This window comes from Cyprinodon tularosa, unplaced genomic scaffold, assembly GCF_016077235.1.
Source record: "Cyprinodon tularosa strain WSP-4 unplaced genomic scaffold, ASM1607723v1 ctg396, whole genome shotgun sequence".
Classification (NCBI taxonomy): domain Eukaryota; kingdom Metazoa; phylum Chordata; class Actinopteri; order Cyprinodontiformes; family Cyprinodontidae; genus Cyprinodon; species Cyprinodon tularosa.
In genome coordinates this window covers 10,309-29,528 of record NW_024039114.1, presented here as the reverse complement: position 1 = coordinate 29,528, position 19,220 = coordinate 10,309, and the positions used below count along the sequence as shown (strand labels likewise).

Here is a 19,220-nt window from a genome sequence, read left to right as displayed (position 1 = left end):
GAAATACTTGATTGGTATCTGAGCAGCTACTTCTGCAAGAATACAGTTATATAACATCGTGCAATAAATGGTCTGAGGGTCACAGCATACAAAATAGATATCTCATGGCTCAGAGCTCTACGGAAGAGGATTAGAGCCACTGAAAAAAATTCAATAAGTTATATGATTTTTGAATTTTATTTCAGTTTAATTTGGGAAGAAAGTCAGACTTCTGACTTTAATCTTAGAATTCTGATGTTGTTCTCAGAATTGTGACTTTATTCTCAGAGTTGTGACTTTATTCTCAGAATTATGACTTTAATCTCAGAATTTTGGATCTTAACGTAGATGGGCACCACGAAGGAAGAGATGTGGGAGCACTCAGCTTCACTGACAAATATGTGAGTTGTTTGGGAGGGCCAATGATGGAAAATGATGGAATTAGGTGACTTTTTACATGCCCGAATGGGGAAGAGTAGAAGGTGATTAAAACAAGAGAGCTAGTTTCTAAAACAGACGTGGTTACAGCTTTATGCTAACATGTTTGTTAGCTGTCAGGATTCAGACAGAATTCTGAGATTAAAGTCAGAACCCTGGGAACAAAGTCATAATTCTGAGATTAAATTCCTAATTCTGGCCCTAATCCCCTTCTGTAGAGCTATCTGGAATTTATGTGATTTTTCTTTAAGGGGTTTTATTTTTTCATTTGGTTGTAATGATGACATAAAATTTAAGTCATTTTGTTTGTATATGTTAGGATTATTTTTGTAATTCATGTATGAGCTTGGTAAACCCTAATATTACCGGCCTGCTAAGTGTCAAGAATAATGTTTTCCCCGAGGAGTTTATCTAATTAAGACAGCTCTTCTGTCAGAATAAAAAGTAAAAATCTTCATTATGTATGTAACAAAGATTTGGGAATATAATAGAAGCATTCAGACAGTGGATTACTCTTAAAGGAAAATTCCAGTCAGCAAGGAATAATCAATGGATCATTGTCTATACCTAAAACTAATATTTCCGTGGTAATTTAATGAATTTAACGTTAACCTTTAAGAAAATAAAAACCCGGCCATTTTTGCTCAAATATAGTAACACCTCACTCCTGCCATCTTCCAGCAGTGACGTCACGGTGCGGTAAGCGTAGCGCCATTCTCTCTGCTTTACAAGCAAAATCAATGGGAACTACTAGACACATCTGCAATCAACAACAATTATTGAAGATTTCCAGAGGACTTCACCATTGAAATTCACCAGAGCCATAGTGAAACTGACAATGCCCACGTGTATGGCAGCTGGATGTTGGAATACATCGGGTAACAGTGAAATTTTTTTTTTGATATTTCACCTTTCCGGTTCATGATCCTCCACAGACGGGTTCGTTGTTGGATTGCCAACTTGAAGAGGGAGGATTTACCATCAAACTTATGGCCTGAGAAAAAACACGTAACATGTAGCCAACATTTGGAAGAAGAATGTTTTCAAGATGACTTGGATAATAGCGCGTTGTGACAAACACCAGATACAGCACTGGGACTTGATCAACAGCCGATACCGCACCGTGACATCTCAAACCAGTAGGTGGCAGTAGTGTTATTTGATAAAAATGGATGCCTCCAGTAAAGCACATTCAAATGAAAATGACTCTTTGATAAAAACACTTATCATTTATTAAACATCATGTAATAATTTTAGATTTAAAGTACTTTCAGAAGTTTGTATTCTGAATATGACCGGACTTCTCCTTTAACAGATAGCTCTGTAACTGTGTATTCAGGTTGTCCTTGATCTAAGAACACTATACTATTCTGATAATGCTGGAGCCAATGAAGTCTCCTCATGTACAAATGGTTATGATGTAATGATTTAAGATGAAGTAGCAAGCGAGCCTGGTGGTAAGCGCTGCCATCTCTAACCCTAAGCATTTTCTCTGCTCTGAGTAAGATTACAATTTCTGTAAAATCTGTTGTCATGTCTCATAGTAATTTAATACATAATCCTTATAAAGTGTTATTTAAAGTGTATGATCCAAGGGATCTCTTCTCAGTAAAGAATCGGGGAGAGAAAGCTTAAAGATGTAAACATAGAGCTTTGCTTTACATATATCAGGCAGAAGCCTCGAGGCTTTACATAATACCCACCTAAATGCATCTCAAAGGTGTATTTCTGCCGGGTACAAAGTTAGTGCCTGTGAAACTTAAAGCAAAACTATGCAAATTATCATTTCAATCCTGAGGTTTCACAACTACTTAGGAGAGAGAGCATCAAGTGATTCATTGAGACTGATCTAAAATAGATAATAAAAATGGTTTCATCACAGCTACTTTAAAGGAAAATATTGATCAACTGAATATCAATAGAAAAGGGGCTATTTTAATAAAAAACTGAGTTTTCTCTTGTATCTAAAGGATCTTTCCATAACACAAAGGGTTAAATACTTGCTGAATCAAAGAAATAGTACATTATTTTATTAAAACAATAAATTTTGCAAGGTGCATAAGTTACTGACTGAATAAAGAAATAGTTTTCTTTATTTGTATGCATGCCATACATGCATTCTTTCACATATATTGCATGACAGCATTGGCAAGCTCTTCGGTTCTTTGTACAATGGAGCAGCGGCGTAGGAAGCGGGGGGGACGGGGGGGACATGTCCCCCCCAATATAAAAGCCAGGTGGATATGTCCCCCCCAAAAAAATTGTACCGCAAAATATTAGATTTTGACATTTTTTAACTAGCGTGCTTTTATTTTGAAGGCGCAGAATAGCGTTACGTCACTGTACTCCCCCTCCCCTCTCTGAACTGCTGAGTGAGAGTGTTTGAGCACAGAAGGGAGGGAAACAGCGATACAGAAGTCAGAAACTTGTGAAAGAGGTAAAATGGTCTGTCGGGATGCTGCCTATTTAAAACGTCTTTGTTGTCAGTTCACTTTCATATATAGAAACTGAATCTTTTTGGTTTAGTCATCTTAGTCTTCTACGAAAGAGGATTAGGGCCACTGGAAAAAAAAAAAGTTAACTGATTTTTAAATTTTTTTTTAGTTTAACATGGGTAAAAAAGTGAGATTTCTGACTTTTTTCTTCTGACTTTTTTCTCAGAATTCTGACTTTAATCTCGGAATTCTGACTTTAATCTCAGAATTCTGACTTTTTTCCTCAAAATTCTGACTTTAATCTCAGAATTCTGACTTTTTTTAATATTTCTAATCAATTTACAGTGTTTTTTTTTGTTTTTTTTTTTTTTTTTGGGGGGGGGGGGGGGGGGTACTATACAGATATATAAAAACAAGAAGGTCTAACTAAAAAAATAACCAGAATATATGTTTAGAGTAAAGATTTACTACTTGTACACAAGCACACAATTTCAAATCTGCTGAGCTTGCTGTGCAAGAAAATGTAAAATATACGTATAAAGAAATATAACAGGAAGTACTGCTAAAACAAACTAAATGTTAAATAATGTAGATATTGGTTTAAAAAATTCTTCAGATTTGGAAATTTGGAAGGAATACATAATTTTGAAATTAATCAACAAATCTGGTAAAAAATAAATAAATAAAAAATAAAAGTTGCACTTTTTTACTTGAGGAATTTGTTGAATAACTTCATAATTATGAGTTTAACTAGTTGGAGGTAATGCTACACTTCTCTGCTTCCTGTCCTGCTCATAAAAGGTAAACATTATAAACCCACCATTCATTTTCTACACTGTTTGGAAAACACAACACAAATGTAATATAACAAAAGTATGTTTAAAAACAAACATGTTAGCATCAAGCCATAGCCGTGTCTGTTTTAGAGACTAGCTCTCTTGTTTTAATGACCTTCTGCTCCTCCATTTATAAGGGGGACCCCTCGGGCACATCAAAAGTTGCCTAATTCTGTAATTTTTCACCAATATGTCACTGGCCACCTCAAACAACTCACATCTTTATCAGTGAAGCTGAATGCTCCACATCTCAACACACATCTCTGCAGCTTCTCTACTGTTACCCACTCTTTACTCCATCCAGACAGTGTCTTGCCCACGACCAAAATCTAATAAATTAGCAAAGATTCCCAAAGGAGTAAATCATGATAATCTAATTAAAATCAAAATAACTCCAATTGGGGAAAAAGTTAAAACAATTAAATGCGGTCTGTTTAACATAAGATCGCTTTCCTCTAAAAGTCTACTAGTTAATGACTTGATTTGTGATAATCACATTGACTTGTTTTGCCTTACAGAAACCTGGCTGCAGCAAGAGGATTATGTGAGCATAAATGAGGCAACTCCTTCAAGCTATTTAAATTTTCACATCCCCAGAAGTTCTGGGCGAGGAGGAGGAGTAGCAACAATCTTCGAGTCTGACTTACTGATTACTCCCAAAACAATTAATTCCTACAACTCTTTTGAACATTTAACCCTTAATTTCCCTGATCCAAATTTCAAGGCAAGAAAACCTCTTCTTTTTGTAACTTTGTATCGTCCACCAGGTCCTTACTCTGAATTTTTAGATGAGTTTTCAGAGTTCCTTTCTGATTTGGTATTAAATACTGACAGGGTCATCATAGTGGGAGATTTTAACATCCATGCTGACATTGAAGGCGATAGCTTAAGAGCAGCCTTTAATGCTATCTTAGACACTATTGGCTTTGTTCAAAATGTGAATAGTCCCACGCATTCTCATCTTCATACTCTGGATCTTGTGCTGACATACGGCATAGAATGTGAAGAAATAACAGTATTTCCTCACAACCCTGTCCTCTCTGACCACTTTCTAATAACCTTCAGGATTACTTTAACAGAGTTCTCCTCCCCCAAAAGAAGGTTCAATTTTAGTAGATCTTTATCAGATAGTGCAGTTATAAATTTTAAAGAATCTGCTTCACTTTCTCTCTGCTCTGTGTCACTGAGCAGTGCTGCAGAGTGCAAAAGCTTAGCTTATTCCCCTTCACAGGTTGATGATTTTGTTGAGGGGGTTGCTAGTTCTCTGCGTATTGCCTTAGACAACGCAGCTCCTTTGAAAATGAAAACCGTTAAAAATAGAAAGCTTGCTCCTTGGTTTAATGCAGAGCTGCGTACTTTGAAATGCTAGGAAACTGGAGAGAAAATATCGCTCCACAGGCCTGCGAGAGTCCTTCCTAGTCTGGAAAAATGGTTTACTGCTGTATAAGAGGACCCTTTGTAAAGCAAGAGCAGCATACTTCTCCTCATTAATAGAGGAGAATAAGAATAATCCTAGATTTCTTTTTAATACAGTTGCCAAACTCACCCAGAGCCATAGCTCTGTTGAACCGTCCATTCCACCTGCTCTTAGCAGCAATGATTTTATGGGATTCTTTATAAATAAGATTGATCTTATTAAAAATAAGATCATAAGCACTCCTCTATCCGCGATTGTACCTGAGGTAGTCATGGAATCTGAACCGGGTTTAGACTGCTTTGATCCAGTTGAACTCTCTGAATTAGCAAAATTATTGTCTTCATCTAAGCCTTCAACTTGTATGTTAGATCCAGTTCCAACCAGGTTATTTAAGGAGGTATTCCCTTTGATCTCCTCCTCCATTTTAGATGTGATTAATCTATCTCTGTTACAGGGATATGTACCTAAAGCTTTGAAGGTTGCTGTAATTAAACCTCTGCTTAAGAAACTGTCTCTTGACCCAGATGACTTGGTCAATTATAGACCTATATCCAATCTTCCTTTCTTATCCAAAATTCTTGAGAAAGTAGTTGCCAAACAAGTTTGCGATCACTTCCACCATAATGAACTTTTTGAAGAGTTTCAGTCTGGCTTTAGAGCTCATCATAGCACTGAAACAGCTCTGGTGAAAGTCACTAATGATATTCTCATGGCCTCAGATAATGGACTTGTATCTGTGCTCGTCCTGTTGGATCTTAGTGCTGCATTTGATACAGTTGACCATAATATTCTTTTAGAAAGACTTGAATATTTTGTTGGAATTAAAGGAACAGCACTAGACTGGTTTAAATCTTATCTATCTGATCGAATTCAGTTTGTTCATGTTAATGATAGATCTTCAACACGCTCAAAGGTTACCTGTGGAGTACCACAGGGATCAGTGCTAGGACCAATTCTCTTCACTTTATACATGCTCCCAATTGGTAGAATTATTAGACAGCATGAGATTAATTTCCACTGTTATGCTGATGATACCCAGCTATATCTGTCTATAAATCCAGATGAAGCTAACCCATTACATAGATTACAGGCATGTCTTGAAGACATAAAAACCTGGATGACTCTTAATTTTCTGCTTCTGAATGCAGACAAAACAGAAGTTATAGTCTTTGGACCAGAGTCTCTGAAAAAGAAACTGATTAGCCAGTCACTTCATTTGGATGGGATTAAACTGATTTCAGATAATAAAGTAAAAAATCTTGGTGTTATTTTTGATCAGGACCTGTCATTTAAATCCCATATCAAAGAGGTTTCTAGAATTTCCTTCTTTCATCTGAGGAACATTGCAAAAATTAGAAATATCCTGTCCAGGGGTGATGCTGAGAAACTAGTCCATGCATTTGTTACTTCAAGGCTGGACTATTGTAATTCTTTACTATCAGGAAGTCCACAAACTGTAGTTAAAAGCCTTCAGCTGATCCAAAATGCTGCAGCCAGAGTTCTAATGAAAATTAAAAAGAGAGATCATATCTCGCCTATCCTGGCTTCTCTTCATTGGCTTCCTGTTAAATCAAGAATAGAATTTAAAATCCTCCTTCTCACATATAAAGCCTTAAATGGCCAAGCTCCATCTTATATCAGAGATCTGATTGTTCCTTATGTTCCTAACAGGATTCGCTCTCAATCTGCAGGTTTACTAGTGGTTCCTAGAATTTCTAAAAGTAGAATGGGAGGCAGATCTTTTAGTTATCAGGCTCCTCTCCTGTGGAACCAACTACCAGTTTTAGTCCGTGAGGCAGACACCCTGTCTACTTTTAAGGCTAGGCTTAAAACTTTCCTTTTTGATAAAGCTTATAGTTAGGGTGGCTCCCAATTATCCTGAGCTATCTCTATAGTTATGCTGCTATAGGCTTAGACTTTTGGAGGACATAGGGACCCCCATTTCATCATTCTGCTTCATTCTCTCTCTGTTCTCCTATTCTGCAGAATCTGTTAGTTCAATCTCTAACCTTCTGCTCTCTCTGCTTTTCCTCAGAGTAGCTTTGCCTCGTCTGTTCCTGTTTGGCTGTGACGTCATCCTGGAAAAAACATCAGCTGTGCTGCTTCTATCAACACCCTTGTTAATAGATGTTGGAGATCGGCCTGTTTTCCAGTGTGGTCCTGTTTCTCTGACCGTGACTGAGTGGATGTGCTCTCTTCGTCCTCTGGCATGGGAGCTGCCTTGGAGCTCGTCTGCCTGGCTGTGTGTTTCCTGGACGGGGCCGCCTTTTACAGCTGCTTTTTGTATCTCTGCTTCTGTCTCCTTGAACCCCAGTCGGCCTCGGCAGATAGCCGCTCACACTGAGCCTGGTTCTGCTGGAGGTTTCTTCCTGTTAAAAGGGAGTTTTTCCTCTCCACTGTCGCTACAAGCATGCTTAGTGTGGGGGATTGTATTTGAGTCAATGAGTCAATGCAATCAACTGGTTTTCCTTAGATAGAAAACTTTGTATCAATTTGACTGTATGATCTGGTTGAACTGTAAAGTGCCTTGAGATGACATGTGTTGTGAATTTGCCGCTATATAAATAAACTGAATTGAATTGAATTGAAAATCTCTACCTTCATGTTGCCCATCTACATTAAGATCCAAAATTCTGAGATTAAAGTCAGAATTCTGAGAAAAAAAGTCAGAATTCTGAGATTAAAGTCAGAATTCTGAGAAAGAAGTCAGAATTATGAGATTAAAGTCAGAATTCTGTGAAAAAAAGTCAGATTATGTATTAAACTGAAATAAAATTTAAAAATCACTTAACTTTTTTCAGTGGCCCTAATCCTCTTCCGTAGTCTTGGGATGATCACTCATCCAATATTTAACTGCTAACTTTCTCTAGATGTTTGCCACGCTAGCCAAAATGTTATTTTTTTTTATATATCTCATTTCAGTACAATGCCACCACCAACTAAAAGGCTGAAACAGCAGTAGGACTTACTCAGATTTTTAAAAAAGAGAAACGTCAGTGTGAGTAACAGTCACCTTACACAACTTGTGTTGAAATTAGCCCGGTCTGGGATTTTTTATTTTTTGTGTGGTTTTGATTCGCCGAAATGGACAGATGTTATACCTGCCGCGCTCCTGATCGTTAGTTAAAACCACAGGGAGAATTAATTTTAATTCTTAGCAGTGAACTGCTGCACAACCACTAATTAACCAACTAATTAACTTCTGCACCTTTATTTCCTCAAATAAACTGCTGGCTCCTCTTTTTAGACTATAAACAGATTAACACAACATTGACAACTCTGTAGTTTTCTCTGTTCTGTACTGCAAATGGGAATTAAAGACGCCATTTCTACCAAAGGTCGGGACAGACTGGCGCACCAGCACCTCCTGACCCCACTAAGAGACAGGGTGTACAGAAAATGGAAGGATAGATGGATTTCTACTAAAGATTTAGAATGCGTTTTTGAACCAGATGCTTCAAAGCGCCCTGTCCATAATTCTTCACCACACTGTCAGCTCCCTCTGTCAGTCAATCTATATAAATTCATTTTTGACCATTATTGCAAGTTTGACAAAATAAAACATATCAAACTTTGCACTTCTGTGGCCTACTGAATTGTTTTTTATCCAACTGAAATATTTGATTTTCTAGTGCGTATGCAGACACTAAATATGCCAAGGGCTGAAGCCCTTGAAAGACATCTCCCTTTGCTTAATAAAAGACTCCAGTCATTTTGTTTGGTGATATGCTCACATCTTATGAACAAATGCATTATGTAAATTTTAAATGCATTATTTTTGCAAGACACATTTATAAAGGAATAAAGTAAAAGATTAAATAGCCTTTTTTTAAAGTAGCGTACTTAAGACATGTTTCTGTTGAATATTTACGAATGTCAGATTTCCGACATGTGCCCCCCCCCCAATTGTAAACATATTCCTACGCCCTTGCAATGGAGCAATAAAAATGATGAATAAAGCACAAATCCACCATAATCGTTGCTTTATTCTAAGGAGATACAAACTAATGAGCTTTGAAAGCTTTCAGAATGGCTTTTCTGTTTAGTTATTTAATAAATGTGTTAATAATTGACAGTGATGGGACTAACGGCGTTGAAAGTAACGGCCGTTACCTTGTTTTAGTAACGAGTAATCTAACTAATTACTTTGACTGTAACTATAACGCAGTTACCATTGCATACACCCCGTTACTGCGCGTTACTCAGGTCGCACAATGAACCTTTTTTCATGATAGGACTGGTGCGCAGCTGCGTGAAGCTGACACCCCACCCACGTCAAAAAACTCTCTAAATAAACTGAATGGTTAGTGCAACGTTAGTGCAGATTTGTGCAGAAAAAAATATTGTTTGTGCTACTTTTGTTTAAGAGATATTAAAGATTATTTTTTAGGTCATCCAGAGGTGCGCGCGTTGTCATGAGAGAGGGGAGGATGAGAATGGCTGATGAATAGTGAGATTCCCTCTGTCAGTTGGGAAGGTGGGTGTTTCCGCTGGCGGGTGTTAACGTACAGCACACACAGAGAGATGGAGAGTGAGGATGACTCCAGCAGCAAAACAGTGTTTTCCAGATGGAAATACCGGTGTTACGTCGAGCTGCGTTTCCCCATCACATACGGTTTCCTCTGCATCTCCGCACAGCGCAGGCGGCACGAGTCACCGCGCAAGCGACAGGAAACGCACATGCTCGCTAAAGGCGCGCAACAGTCGCCCTGTGCTCACGCCACAGGAGAACTATGTAGAGCGTGAACGATCAAATGAAAGGGAGAAATCTGGACGGATGGATGGATGGATGGATACTCTGCCTTTTCAACCTACTGTATTTTTTATTTTAAACATTATTTGATGGCCTTTGTGGCAGGGATGGAGATCCATATTTTATGTCACACGCAGAGTATACAGATAGATAGATTGATAGATAGATAGAAGTTGCAGTATCTATAACAACCCAAACACACAGGATTTCAGAATTAGACATCCCCAGTTATTAATTTCACCAGATCTGAATGCCCTGTTAAAAAACTTCCCATGGCGTTCCCCCCTGATGTAATTTACGTTGAGTTGCAATAAATGCTAAACTCTCTGCAGGTTCTTGTCTTTGTCATCCACTCTATTCAGCTGGCTTTGGAAACACACCGCGAGAAGGTGGGGGCCGGGTGGTGAGGGTTACGGGGGCGAGAAACGCAAAAGTAACGCAATAGTTACTTTTACTAGTAACTAGTTACTTTTATTGTGGAGTAACTCAGTTAGTAACTCAGTTACTTTTTGGGAGAAGTAACTAGTAACTATAACTAATTACTTTTTCAAAGTAACGTGCCCAACACTGATAACTGAGCACCTGAGCCACCGCATAGATTTGTTGAGAGACTAAAAACCACTAGAAACACCACAAATCTTCATCAGCTTCGTCAAATTTTATGGAAATAACTTAAGTAAAAAATTTCACCTTCAGACATAAAAAAGGTTAAAGATAAAAAATAATAATTTTGAATGACTAGATTTTAATAATTAGTTTATATCCCATTCTGGTTATTTTAATGCATTTATTGTTATTTATTATATAACAGTTCATTTTTCTGTTTAAGGTTGTTCTAGGGACTGGTGGTATGAATCAGCCATTGGCTATAAACACTGCAATACAGGCATCAGATTGTTTCTTGTCATAATAATGTATCTGTCCCTATTAAATAAGCCATTAAAAACAAAACAAACAAGAAAGTAAATGACAACCATTTTCAGAACATCCCCAAGCGAGGAGCATCACAAAAGGGAGGGAATCCAGCAACCAAAGAAGACGGTACTTAAACAAAACTCTAAATTGGCAAATTTTGCTGGGAAAAAAATTATTACAATAAATAAAACATACTAACTTAAAAACATTTAATAAAATAAAATCATTTCATTTAAAGTTATAGAGGAGGATCTTTTATTTCCAGGTGGATCATCTAAATAAAGGGTCCTCTTAATTGTCAATCATTCTCGTGATATGGTTACTTAAGGCCGTCCTACATGCTCATCCATTTATCTTTTATTTATCTTTTTTCTGCACATGCGCACTTTCAGGTGTATATCTGTGGGGAGCTATGGTTTCAGACAGTCATTGAAGCTCACCTTTCTCAACGCGGTTCTTTGAAAATGGCCGAGGGTCGTAAGAGAAAAAGTGTCTACAAAGTGTATGAGAAGAAAAGAAAGGCCTCACAAAAGGCAGATATATCCCAGAATGCTTTGCACAGGGAGTTCTCCTGGAGGTTATGTACAAAATTGTGCATGTGCATTTGTTTTTAAAGTAGATAGGGAGGGTCTTTTCAAAAATTTACCCAAATCCACCACTATACCCTTAAGAAGTAGTAAGAATAAAGGTTTCTAAGGCTTTGTAAGGCCCTAAATTAAAAAAACAATTGTTTTTATGGCATTTCCCAATCTAGAAGAAATCTTTACAAACGAATCAACGTTTAAAATATAAAATTCAATCTTTGTTGAACAAAAATCAAAGTATAAGAAATCAAAATTACACAAAACTTCACTTTGTATTTCTTACAGACAGTAAGGTCATTCAGTGGAATACTGGAGATGCCGAAAAGACGAGACATAATTGTCATTGTATTGATTGTGTTGCCTTGGGCGCTGCTCATCTTCTTTTGGCACCAAACCAAAATTAGCCTTGGTCCAGCTGCTCAAAAAGGTAAAATATCAATATTTGGTTAGCGCTATTCAGAAATTTGACTTTTTAAAGCCTTTTGCAAACCTTTGTCAGCAAGTTCTGACATTTTTTTTCAGCTTGGTTTCTGCTTTAGTTTTGCTAAATTACCCAAAAGAATCAGGTTTCTTTTAACTTTTGTGCTTATTCTAACTTCACTTCTTGATACTAAATATAAAACTCTCTGATACTGAAAATAACTGACTCTTATATTTGAGAAGCAAGTTTTAAATCTGTTGTTTAATGATGTTAGTATTTAGGTATTTTGTATTTGTTGATTTGTTGACACTTTTAAACTGACCTGCTGATAACTTGTAAGAGTTGATAAAGCTGGAAATTATCTAATTTCATTCATCACTGATTTCTTGTTGTGCTAGGACTTAATATTGCTGTTGGTCAAATCTAACCAAAGAAAAGACAATATTCTCACCTCAAAGATCTCATAGATGTGTAATTACAGAAGCTGTAGCTTGGTGTCTTTTTGCTCCTCACTCACTGACACTGAGTGGTGCATTGTACTCCTGAGCCTTAAAGAAATCCTTCTCACTTCATAACTGGTATTTCAGCAATGGTGCGCAAGGAGTACGTTTACATCCGGCCCCCGCCCTGGTCCAAAACCCTTCCTACTCTACACATCATCACTCCTACTTACAGCCGCCCAGTGCAGAAGGCTGAGCTGACTCGTTTGGCCAACACTTTGCTTCATGTCTCCAACCTGCACTGGATCGTAGTGGAGGACTCCAAGAATAGGACTGCTCTAGTTAGCCGCTTCCTTCAGGAAACAGGGCTTAACTTCACTCATCTCAATGTGGAGACCCCTTCAAACTTTAAAGCCAAAGGTGACCCCAGAGTACCACATGGTACGTTGCAGAGGAACCTGGCGCTGCAGTGGCTTAGAGAGACCTTTCCTCTAAACACCAGCAAGCCTGGAGTCGTTTACTTTGCAGATGATGACAACACATACAGTCTGCAGCTGTTTGAAGAGGTGAGCTAGTACATATTGCATGTAGAATTTATCTGTTTTTTGCTCTCTGGCTTCCCTGTTACATGACAATAATATGTCATAATGATTTCTGTAAATTCCTGTGAGTTTTTTTTAAATTTTTTTAATCTCTCTTTCATCTAACAGATGAGGTCCACGAAAAAAGTGTCTGTGTGGCCTGTGGCATTAGTGGGTGGCCTACGATACGAATCACCCAAGATAAACACTCTAGGCAAGGTGTATGGCTGGAAAGCTGTATTCGACCCACACAGACCGTTTGCCATTGACATGGCTGGGTTTGCAGTGAGCCTCAGCCTTATTCTGTCCAAACCTCAGGCTTATTTCAAGTTACGAGGGGTGAAAGGAGGATATCAGGAGAGCAGCTTACTGAAGGAACTGGTGACTCTCAGTGAATTGGAGCCTAAAGCTTCAAACTGCACTAAGGTATGATGATGTATCTAAATGTAGACGTCTTTCTACAGTTTAGACTCTGTTTTGGGGATTTTAGGTGAATGACTAACTAAAGTATTACATAACCGACACAGACAAGATCTGATAGACTACAAACACAATGTCCTCATCACCCCGGCCATGTCCTTCTTCTCCCTCTTACTTGCAGCTCCCATACCACACTTTCACACTGAGACACAGAATTCTTTATACCCTAGCTCTCTATTTGTGAGCAGATGAGAAAATAATTACACTTTTTGAGAAGGAAGAGTCGAAAACTCCCTTTTAACAGGAAGAAACCTCCAACAGAACCAGACTCAGTGTGAGCGACCATCTGCTGAGGCCGACTGAGGTTTAAGGAGGCAGAAGAAGAGATACAAAAAGCAACTGTAAGCCAGCTCCACAGGTGGCCCCGTCCAGGAAACACACATCCAGGAGGACGAGCTCCAAGCCAGCTCTCATTTCAGAGGACGAGGAGAACACATCCAGCCAGTCACAGTCAGAGAAACAGGACTACACTGAGAAACAGGCCGATCCAGGCTGATCTAGAAGTCTATGCCTATAGCAGCATAACTACAGAGATAGCTCAGGATAACCTGAGCCACTCTAACTGTAAGCTTAATCAAAAACGGAAAGTTTTAAGCCTACCCTTAAAAGTAGACAGTATGTCTGCTTCATGGGCTGAAACTGGTAGTTGGCTCCACAAGAGAGGATTCTGATGACTAAAAGATCTGCCTCTCATTCCACTTTTAGAAATTCTAGGAATCATTAGTAAACCTGCATATTGAGAGCGAAGTGCTCTGTTAGGAACATAAGGAACAATCGTATCTCTGATATAAGATGGAGCTTAGCCATTTAAGGCTTTATATGTTAGAAAGAGCCCCTCCTGGGCTGCCACCTTATCGTGGTGGAGGGGTTTGAGTGTCCCAATGATTTTAGGAGTTATGCTTTCTAGGGGCTTTATGCCCCCTAGTAGGGTTACCCAAGGCAGACAGGTCCTAGGTGAGGGGCCAGACAAGAGGAGCCCAAAAGACACCTTATGATGAATACAATCAATGGATCTAATGGTCCCTCGCCCGGACACGGGTCACCGGGGCCCCACTCTGGAACCAGGCCTGGAGGTGGGGGATGCTGTCGAGCGCCTGGTGGCAGGGCTTTTACTGATGGAGCCCGGCCGGGCACAGCACGAAGAGGAAATATGGGTCCCCCTTCCAATGGGCCACCTATAGGAGGGGCCAAAGGGGATTTAGGTGCATTTTGTGATGGGTGGCAGTCGAGGGCGGGGACCCTGGCGTTCTGACCCTCGGCTGAAGAAGCTGGCTCTTGGGACATGGAACGTCGTCTCTCTGGTGAGGAAGAAGCCTGAGTTAGTGCGCGAGGTGGAAAAGTTCCAGCTAGAGATAGTTGGACTTACCTCGACGCATGGCTCTGGCTCTGGAACCAGTCTGGAGTTGCCCCTGGTGAGAGGTGCCAAGCAGGAGTGGGCATTCTTGTTGCCCCTCATCTTGGTGCCTGTACGTTGGGGTTCAACCTGGTGAACGAGAGGGTTGCCTCCCTCCGCATACGTGTGGAAACAGCAGTTCAGATTGCCCACCCTTTTTGGAGTCCTTAAAGGGGGTACTGGAGAGTGCCCCTCCTGGGAACTCCCTTAATCTTCTGGGGGAATTCAACCCTCACGTGGGCAATGACAGTGAGACCTGGCGAGGCGTGGTTGGAAGGAATGGCCCACCTGACCTGAACTCGAGTGGTGTTCTGTTGTTGGACTTTTGTGCTCGTCATGGATTGTCCATAACGAACACCATGTTCAAGCATAAGGGTGTCCATATGTGCTCTTGGCATCAGGACACCCTAGGTTGTTGTTCAGTGATCGACTTTGTTGTTGTTTCATCTGACCTGCGGCCGCATGTCTTGGACACTCGGGTGAAGAGAGGGGCTGGCGCTCTCCACTGACCACTACCCGTGCCTGTTAGGTCTCTGTATGACTGGTGTCAGAGCCTGGTCTGCATTGCCGGCAATAAGTCGGACTTGTTTCAGGTGAGGGGTGAAGGTTGCTCTTTGTCACCGCTTCTGTTCATAACTTTTATGGACAGAATTTCTAGGCACAGCCAAGGAGTTGAGGGGATCTACCTTGGTGGCCTTAGGATTCCATCTCTGTTTTTTGCAGATGATGTGGTTCTGTTGGCTTCATCAGGGCATGATCTACAGCTCTCACTAGAGCGGTTCGCAGCCAAGTGTGAAGTGGCTGGGATGGGGATCAGTGCCTCCAAATCCGAGACCATGGTTTTAATCCGGAAAAGGGCCTTCTCCGGGTTGGGAGGATGTACTGCCCCTAGTGGAGGAGTTTAAGTGGAGGAGTTTAAGTATCTTGGGGTCTTGTTCAAGAATGAGGGGAAGATGGAGCGGCAGATCGACAGGCAGATTGGTGCGGCGTCTGCTGTGAAGCGGGCCCTGTACCACTCTGTAGTGGTGAAGAGAGAGCTGAGCCAAAAAGCAAAGGTCTCGATTTACTGGTTGATCTACGTTCCTACCCTCATCTATGGTCATGAGCTTTGGGTCATGACCGAAAGGAGATCCCGGATACAAGCGGCTGAAATGAGTTTTCTCCGTAGTGTGTCTGGGCTCTCCCTTAGAGATAGGGTGAGGAGCTCAGTCATTCGGGAAGGACTCAGAGTAGAGCCGCTGCTCCTCCACATCGAGAGGAGCCAGTTGAGGTGGCTCGGGCATCTGATTAGGATGCCTCCTGGACGTCTCCCTGGTGAGGTGTTCCAGGCATGTCCCACCGGGAGGAGGCCCAGGGGGAGACCCAGGACACATTGGAGGGACTATGTTTCTTGGCTGGCCTGGGAGCGCCTTGGGATTCCCCTGGAGGAGCTGGCCCAAGAGGCTGGGGAGATGGACGTCTGGGCCTCCCTACTGAAGCTGCTACCGCCGCGACCCGACCCCGGATAAGCGGAAGAAGATGGATGGATGGATGGATGGATGGATGGATGGATGGATGGATGGATGTGAGAAAGAGGATTTTAAATCCAGCAACTTCATGCTGTCCACCCACTGTATGGCTTCCCTGTTTCCCAGTAATCCACCACATAACCTCTTTGGTCCTGCCGGTGTACAAAAACTGTTTTATCCTGGAACCCCACTGCATCAGATTGTGCACGCCCTCTCTATAGTGGTTCTCATTTTTGCTCGATATGAGATATAAGGTGTTGTCTGCAAACTCAATATTCTGCATTAGTATTTCATTATTTTGACTAGCTTTCTGCTCGTTAATGTCTTTTTCCTTACCCACAGGTCTTAGTATGGCATACACAAACTGCTAAGCCTGTGCTGATAAATGAGAGCAAGAACGGATTTACAGACTCTACTGTGGAGATATAATCTTGATCTGACAAAGGTAAAAACATACATTTAAAAAAGCAAATTAATGCAGTTCAGTATGGTGATATTTTTAGGGGACTGGCCCAAAGTGAAAGGATACTGTTAACACTGAAGACTTTATTCCTTTATGGATGTAATAAGAAAATCACTTGTCCACAGTAAGGAGAAGGCTTAATTCAAAGCTTGTACCAGGATCTTCTTTTGTATTTCCCCATCCATATCAGCATTTCTCAGTTCTGTTTCACCAGGTCTGGTGTCTTCTACCTCTTAGAAGACCTCTTCTGTGTCTCTCTGTCAAATAGCAGGACTCTGGAGAATCTGACTCCTTTAAATTTAGCTTCTACCTCCTGTATATTACTCCTTTTACTGCACACTTTGCAGGGTCAACAGTAAGAACACTTTCCAGAGTAGGAAAGAACATCCAGACTGCGATGCAGAATCTAGTCAGCCTTTACCTCTACCAACAGCATTACACAATGCATTCAAACTTCAGAAAGTCTTGTCATTTTTATTGTCTGCTGGTACTATAGCCTTCTGGAAAAGAACTACAAAAACAAAAGTTAAACTTATACAATTATAGGGAATGGTTGAATGGCTGTATAATTGAGCTATTGATAGGAAGCATCCTACCTCCTCCTCCTAGCTCCTAACATACTGCCAGCACTATCCTGGCTGTGTGGACCTGTTTGACATTATCTTTATATCTCTGCTTCTTTCTTTATGTCTGCTTCTGTCTCCTTGAACCCCAGTCGGCCTCAGCAGATGGCCGTTCACACTGAGCCTGGTTCTACTGGAGGTTTCTTTCTGTTCAAAGGGAGTTTTCCTCTCTACTATCGCTACAAGCATGCTTGGCGTGAGGGATTGCTTTCGAGTCAATGACTGGATGCAATTTACTGGGTTTCCTTAGATAGAAAACTTTGAACCAATCTGGGTATATGATCTGGTTGAACTGTAAAGTGCCTTGAGATCTGGTGGAATTGTCTCTGTAAAGTGCCTCGGGATGATATGTGTCGTTAATGGGCACTATAGAAATAAACTGAATGTATGATGATGCAGCAACAGTCTAAGTCTAAGTGTTCTTATTCTTAACTCTATTCAGGAGGAGTCGTGACGACACACTGAGGAGACAATTCAGCCATTTGATTCAGGCGCTTGGAAGCAGACACATCTGCACTTAATGTTAGAACTAAATAACTTTATAATCTGGAAACCAAAAAACATCTCAATTGATTCTTAGCCTAGAAGTACTGCACCTCTTCATATTTAAAACTTTTGACCTCAGACATTTTTTTTTTATACAAGGGTTTATTTAACAAAAAACTAATTGGCAGATAGGTTAGAATTTCTGCACTTAATGTTACAGCTGAATAACTTTATAATCTGGTAAGGATAAAATAATTTGAATCTCAAAACCCTCAAAGTGACAGAGATTGTAGCTTCCTGTTTACAGTAACTATTTTATGTAGTTTAGGGGGATTTTTCTCCCAACAATTTATTCATGGGTTCACTTTGGGGTTCACTTCAGATGCACAAATACAGGAGCTCTAATGAGAAGCTTAAAAAAAATAATGTGGTTGCTGTAGCTGTTACTACAAATAATAAATGAATGCAGAAAAGTCTCCTGGTCTGTTTTATGTGCTAATGAAGATAAATCAAGGATTTTTTTCTATTTGTCATCTTAAATTTATTGGCAGAATGTCAGCATTGTCGTTTAGATATTGTTTGTCTTATTGGCAGTGGTGTCAAAAGTACACCCATTTGTTACTTAAGTAGAAGTATTGATACTGCAGTTTAAATACACTCTGCTACATGTTGAAGTATCAACTTGAACTCTTTATTCAAGTAAAAGTGAAAAGTATGTGCTCCAAAAACTACTTAAAGTATAAAAGTATAAAGTAACCCTTAAAAAATCCAGCCAGATGCCACTATATGAACTGAGAGCTCAATTTTTTGACTATTCCAAAAAACTCTATGAGATGATGAGATGAGGATGAGGGAGGTCTTGTTGGTCTCCGTCTCCATCTCCTGATTCGCTCTCGCCTGTGTCCGACCTTTCAGACATTTCCACATCTTTTTATGAATCTGACATTGTAGCATGGCATAGACAATTCACGTTTGCAGTCTGAAGAACACCTGCTTGCTTCTGATGATTTCCTTTAGCTAACCAATGAGTGTTTGCGTTATATGACTCATCCAATTACACTAGTTTTCACTAGATGTGGATGGCGCCAATGATCTGCATTGGATGGCGCACATGACGTGAAATAAATATTTATAAACATTAAACCGAAGCCAAGAGTAACAAGTTATCTTTGTTTAAAAAATGTAAGGAATAGAAGTCAGAAGTAGAAAGAAAAATAAGTAATGAAGAAAAGTATAGATTGCTAAAAAGTGTACTTAGGTACAGTAACGAAGTATTTGTACTTTGTTACTTGACACCTCTGCTTATTGGGAGCTTTGGCAAGTGTTTGGATCTGCTCTGGGAACAGCTAAGATCTGAGCGCTGAACATTTTAACCTGTTTTTGTGTAAATTATTGGAATTTAGGAAACAGGAGGGGAAAAAAAACAATGCTTGAAGTGAATGAAGTAGATTCATTCACTGTCAATGAA

The 19,220-nt window shown here is 40.0% G+C and overlaps 1 protein-coding gene across 1 annotated transcript; it reads left to right on the top strand.

Annotated features, from left to right (window-relative positions):
• The first annotated feature begins 11,672 nt into the window (after nt 1–11,672).
• Nucleotides 11,673–17,735, top strand: LOC119791580 (galactosylgalactosylxylosylprotein 3-beta-glucuronosyltransferase 1-like). The gene is given in 5 exon segments (XM_038297764.1): nt 11,673–11,883; nt 12,366–12,784; nt 12,929–13,225; nt 16,523–16,625; nt 17,709–17,735. Coding segments are annotated over 4 exon segments (1,014 nt in total). The 3' UTR covers nt 16,610–16,625; nt 17,709–17,735.
• The last annotated feature ends 1,485 nt before the right edge of the window (nt 17,736–19,220 follow it).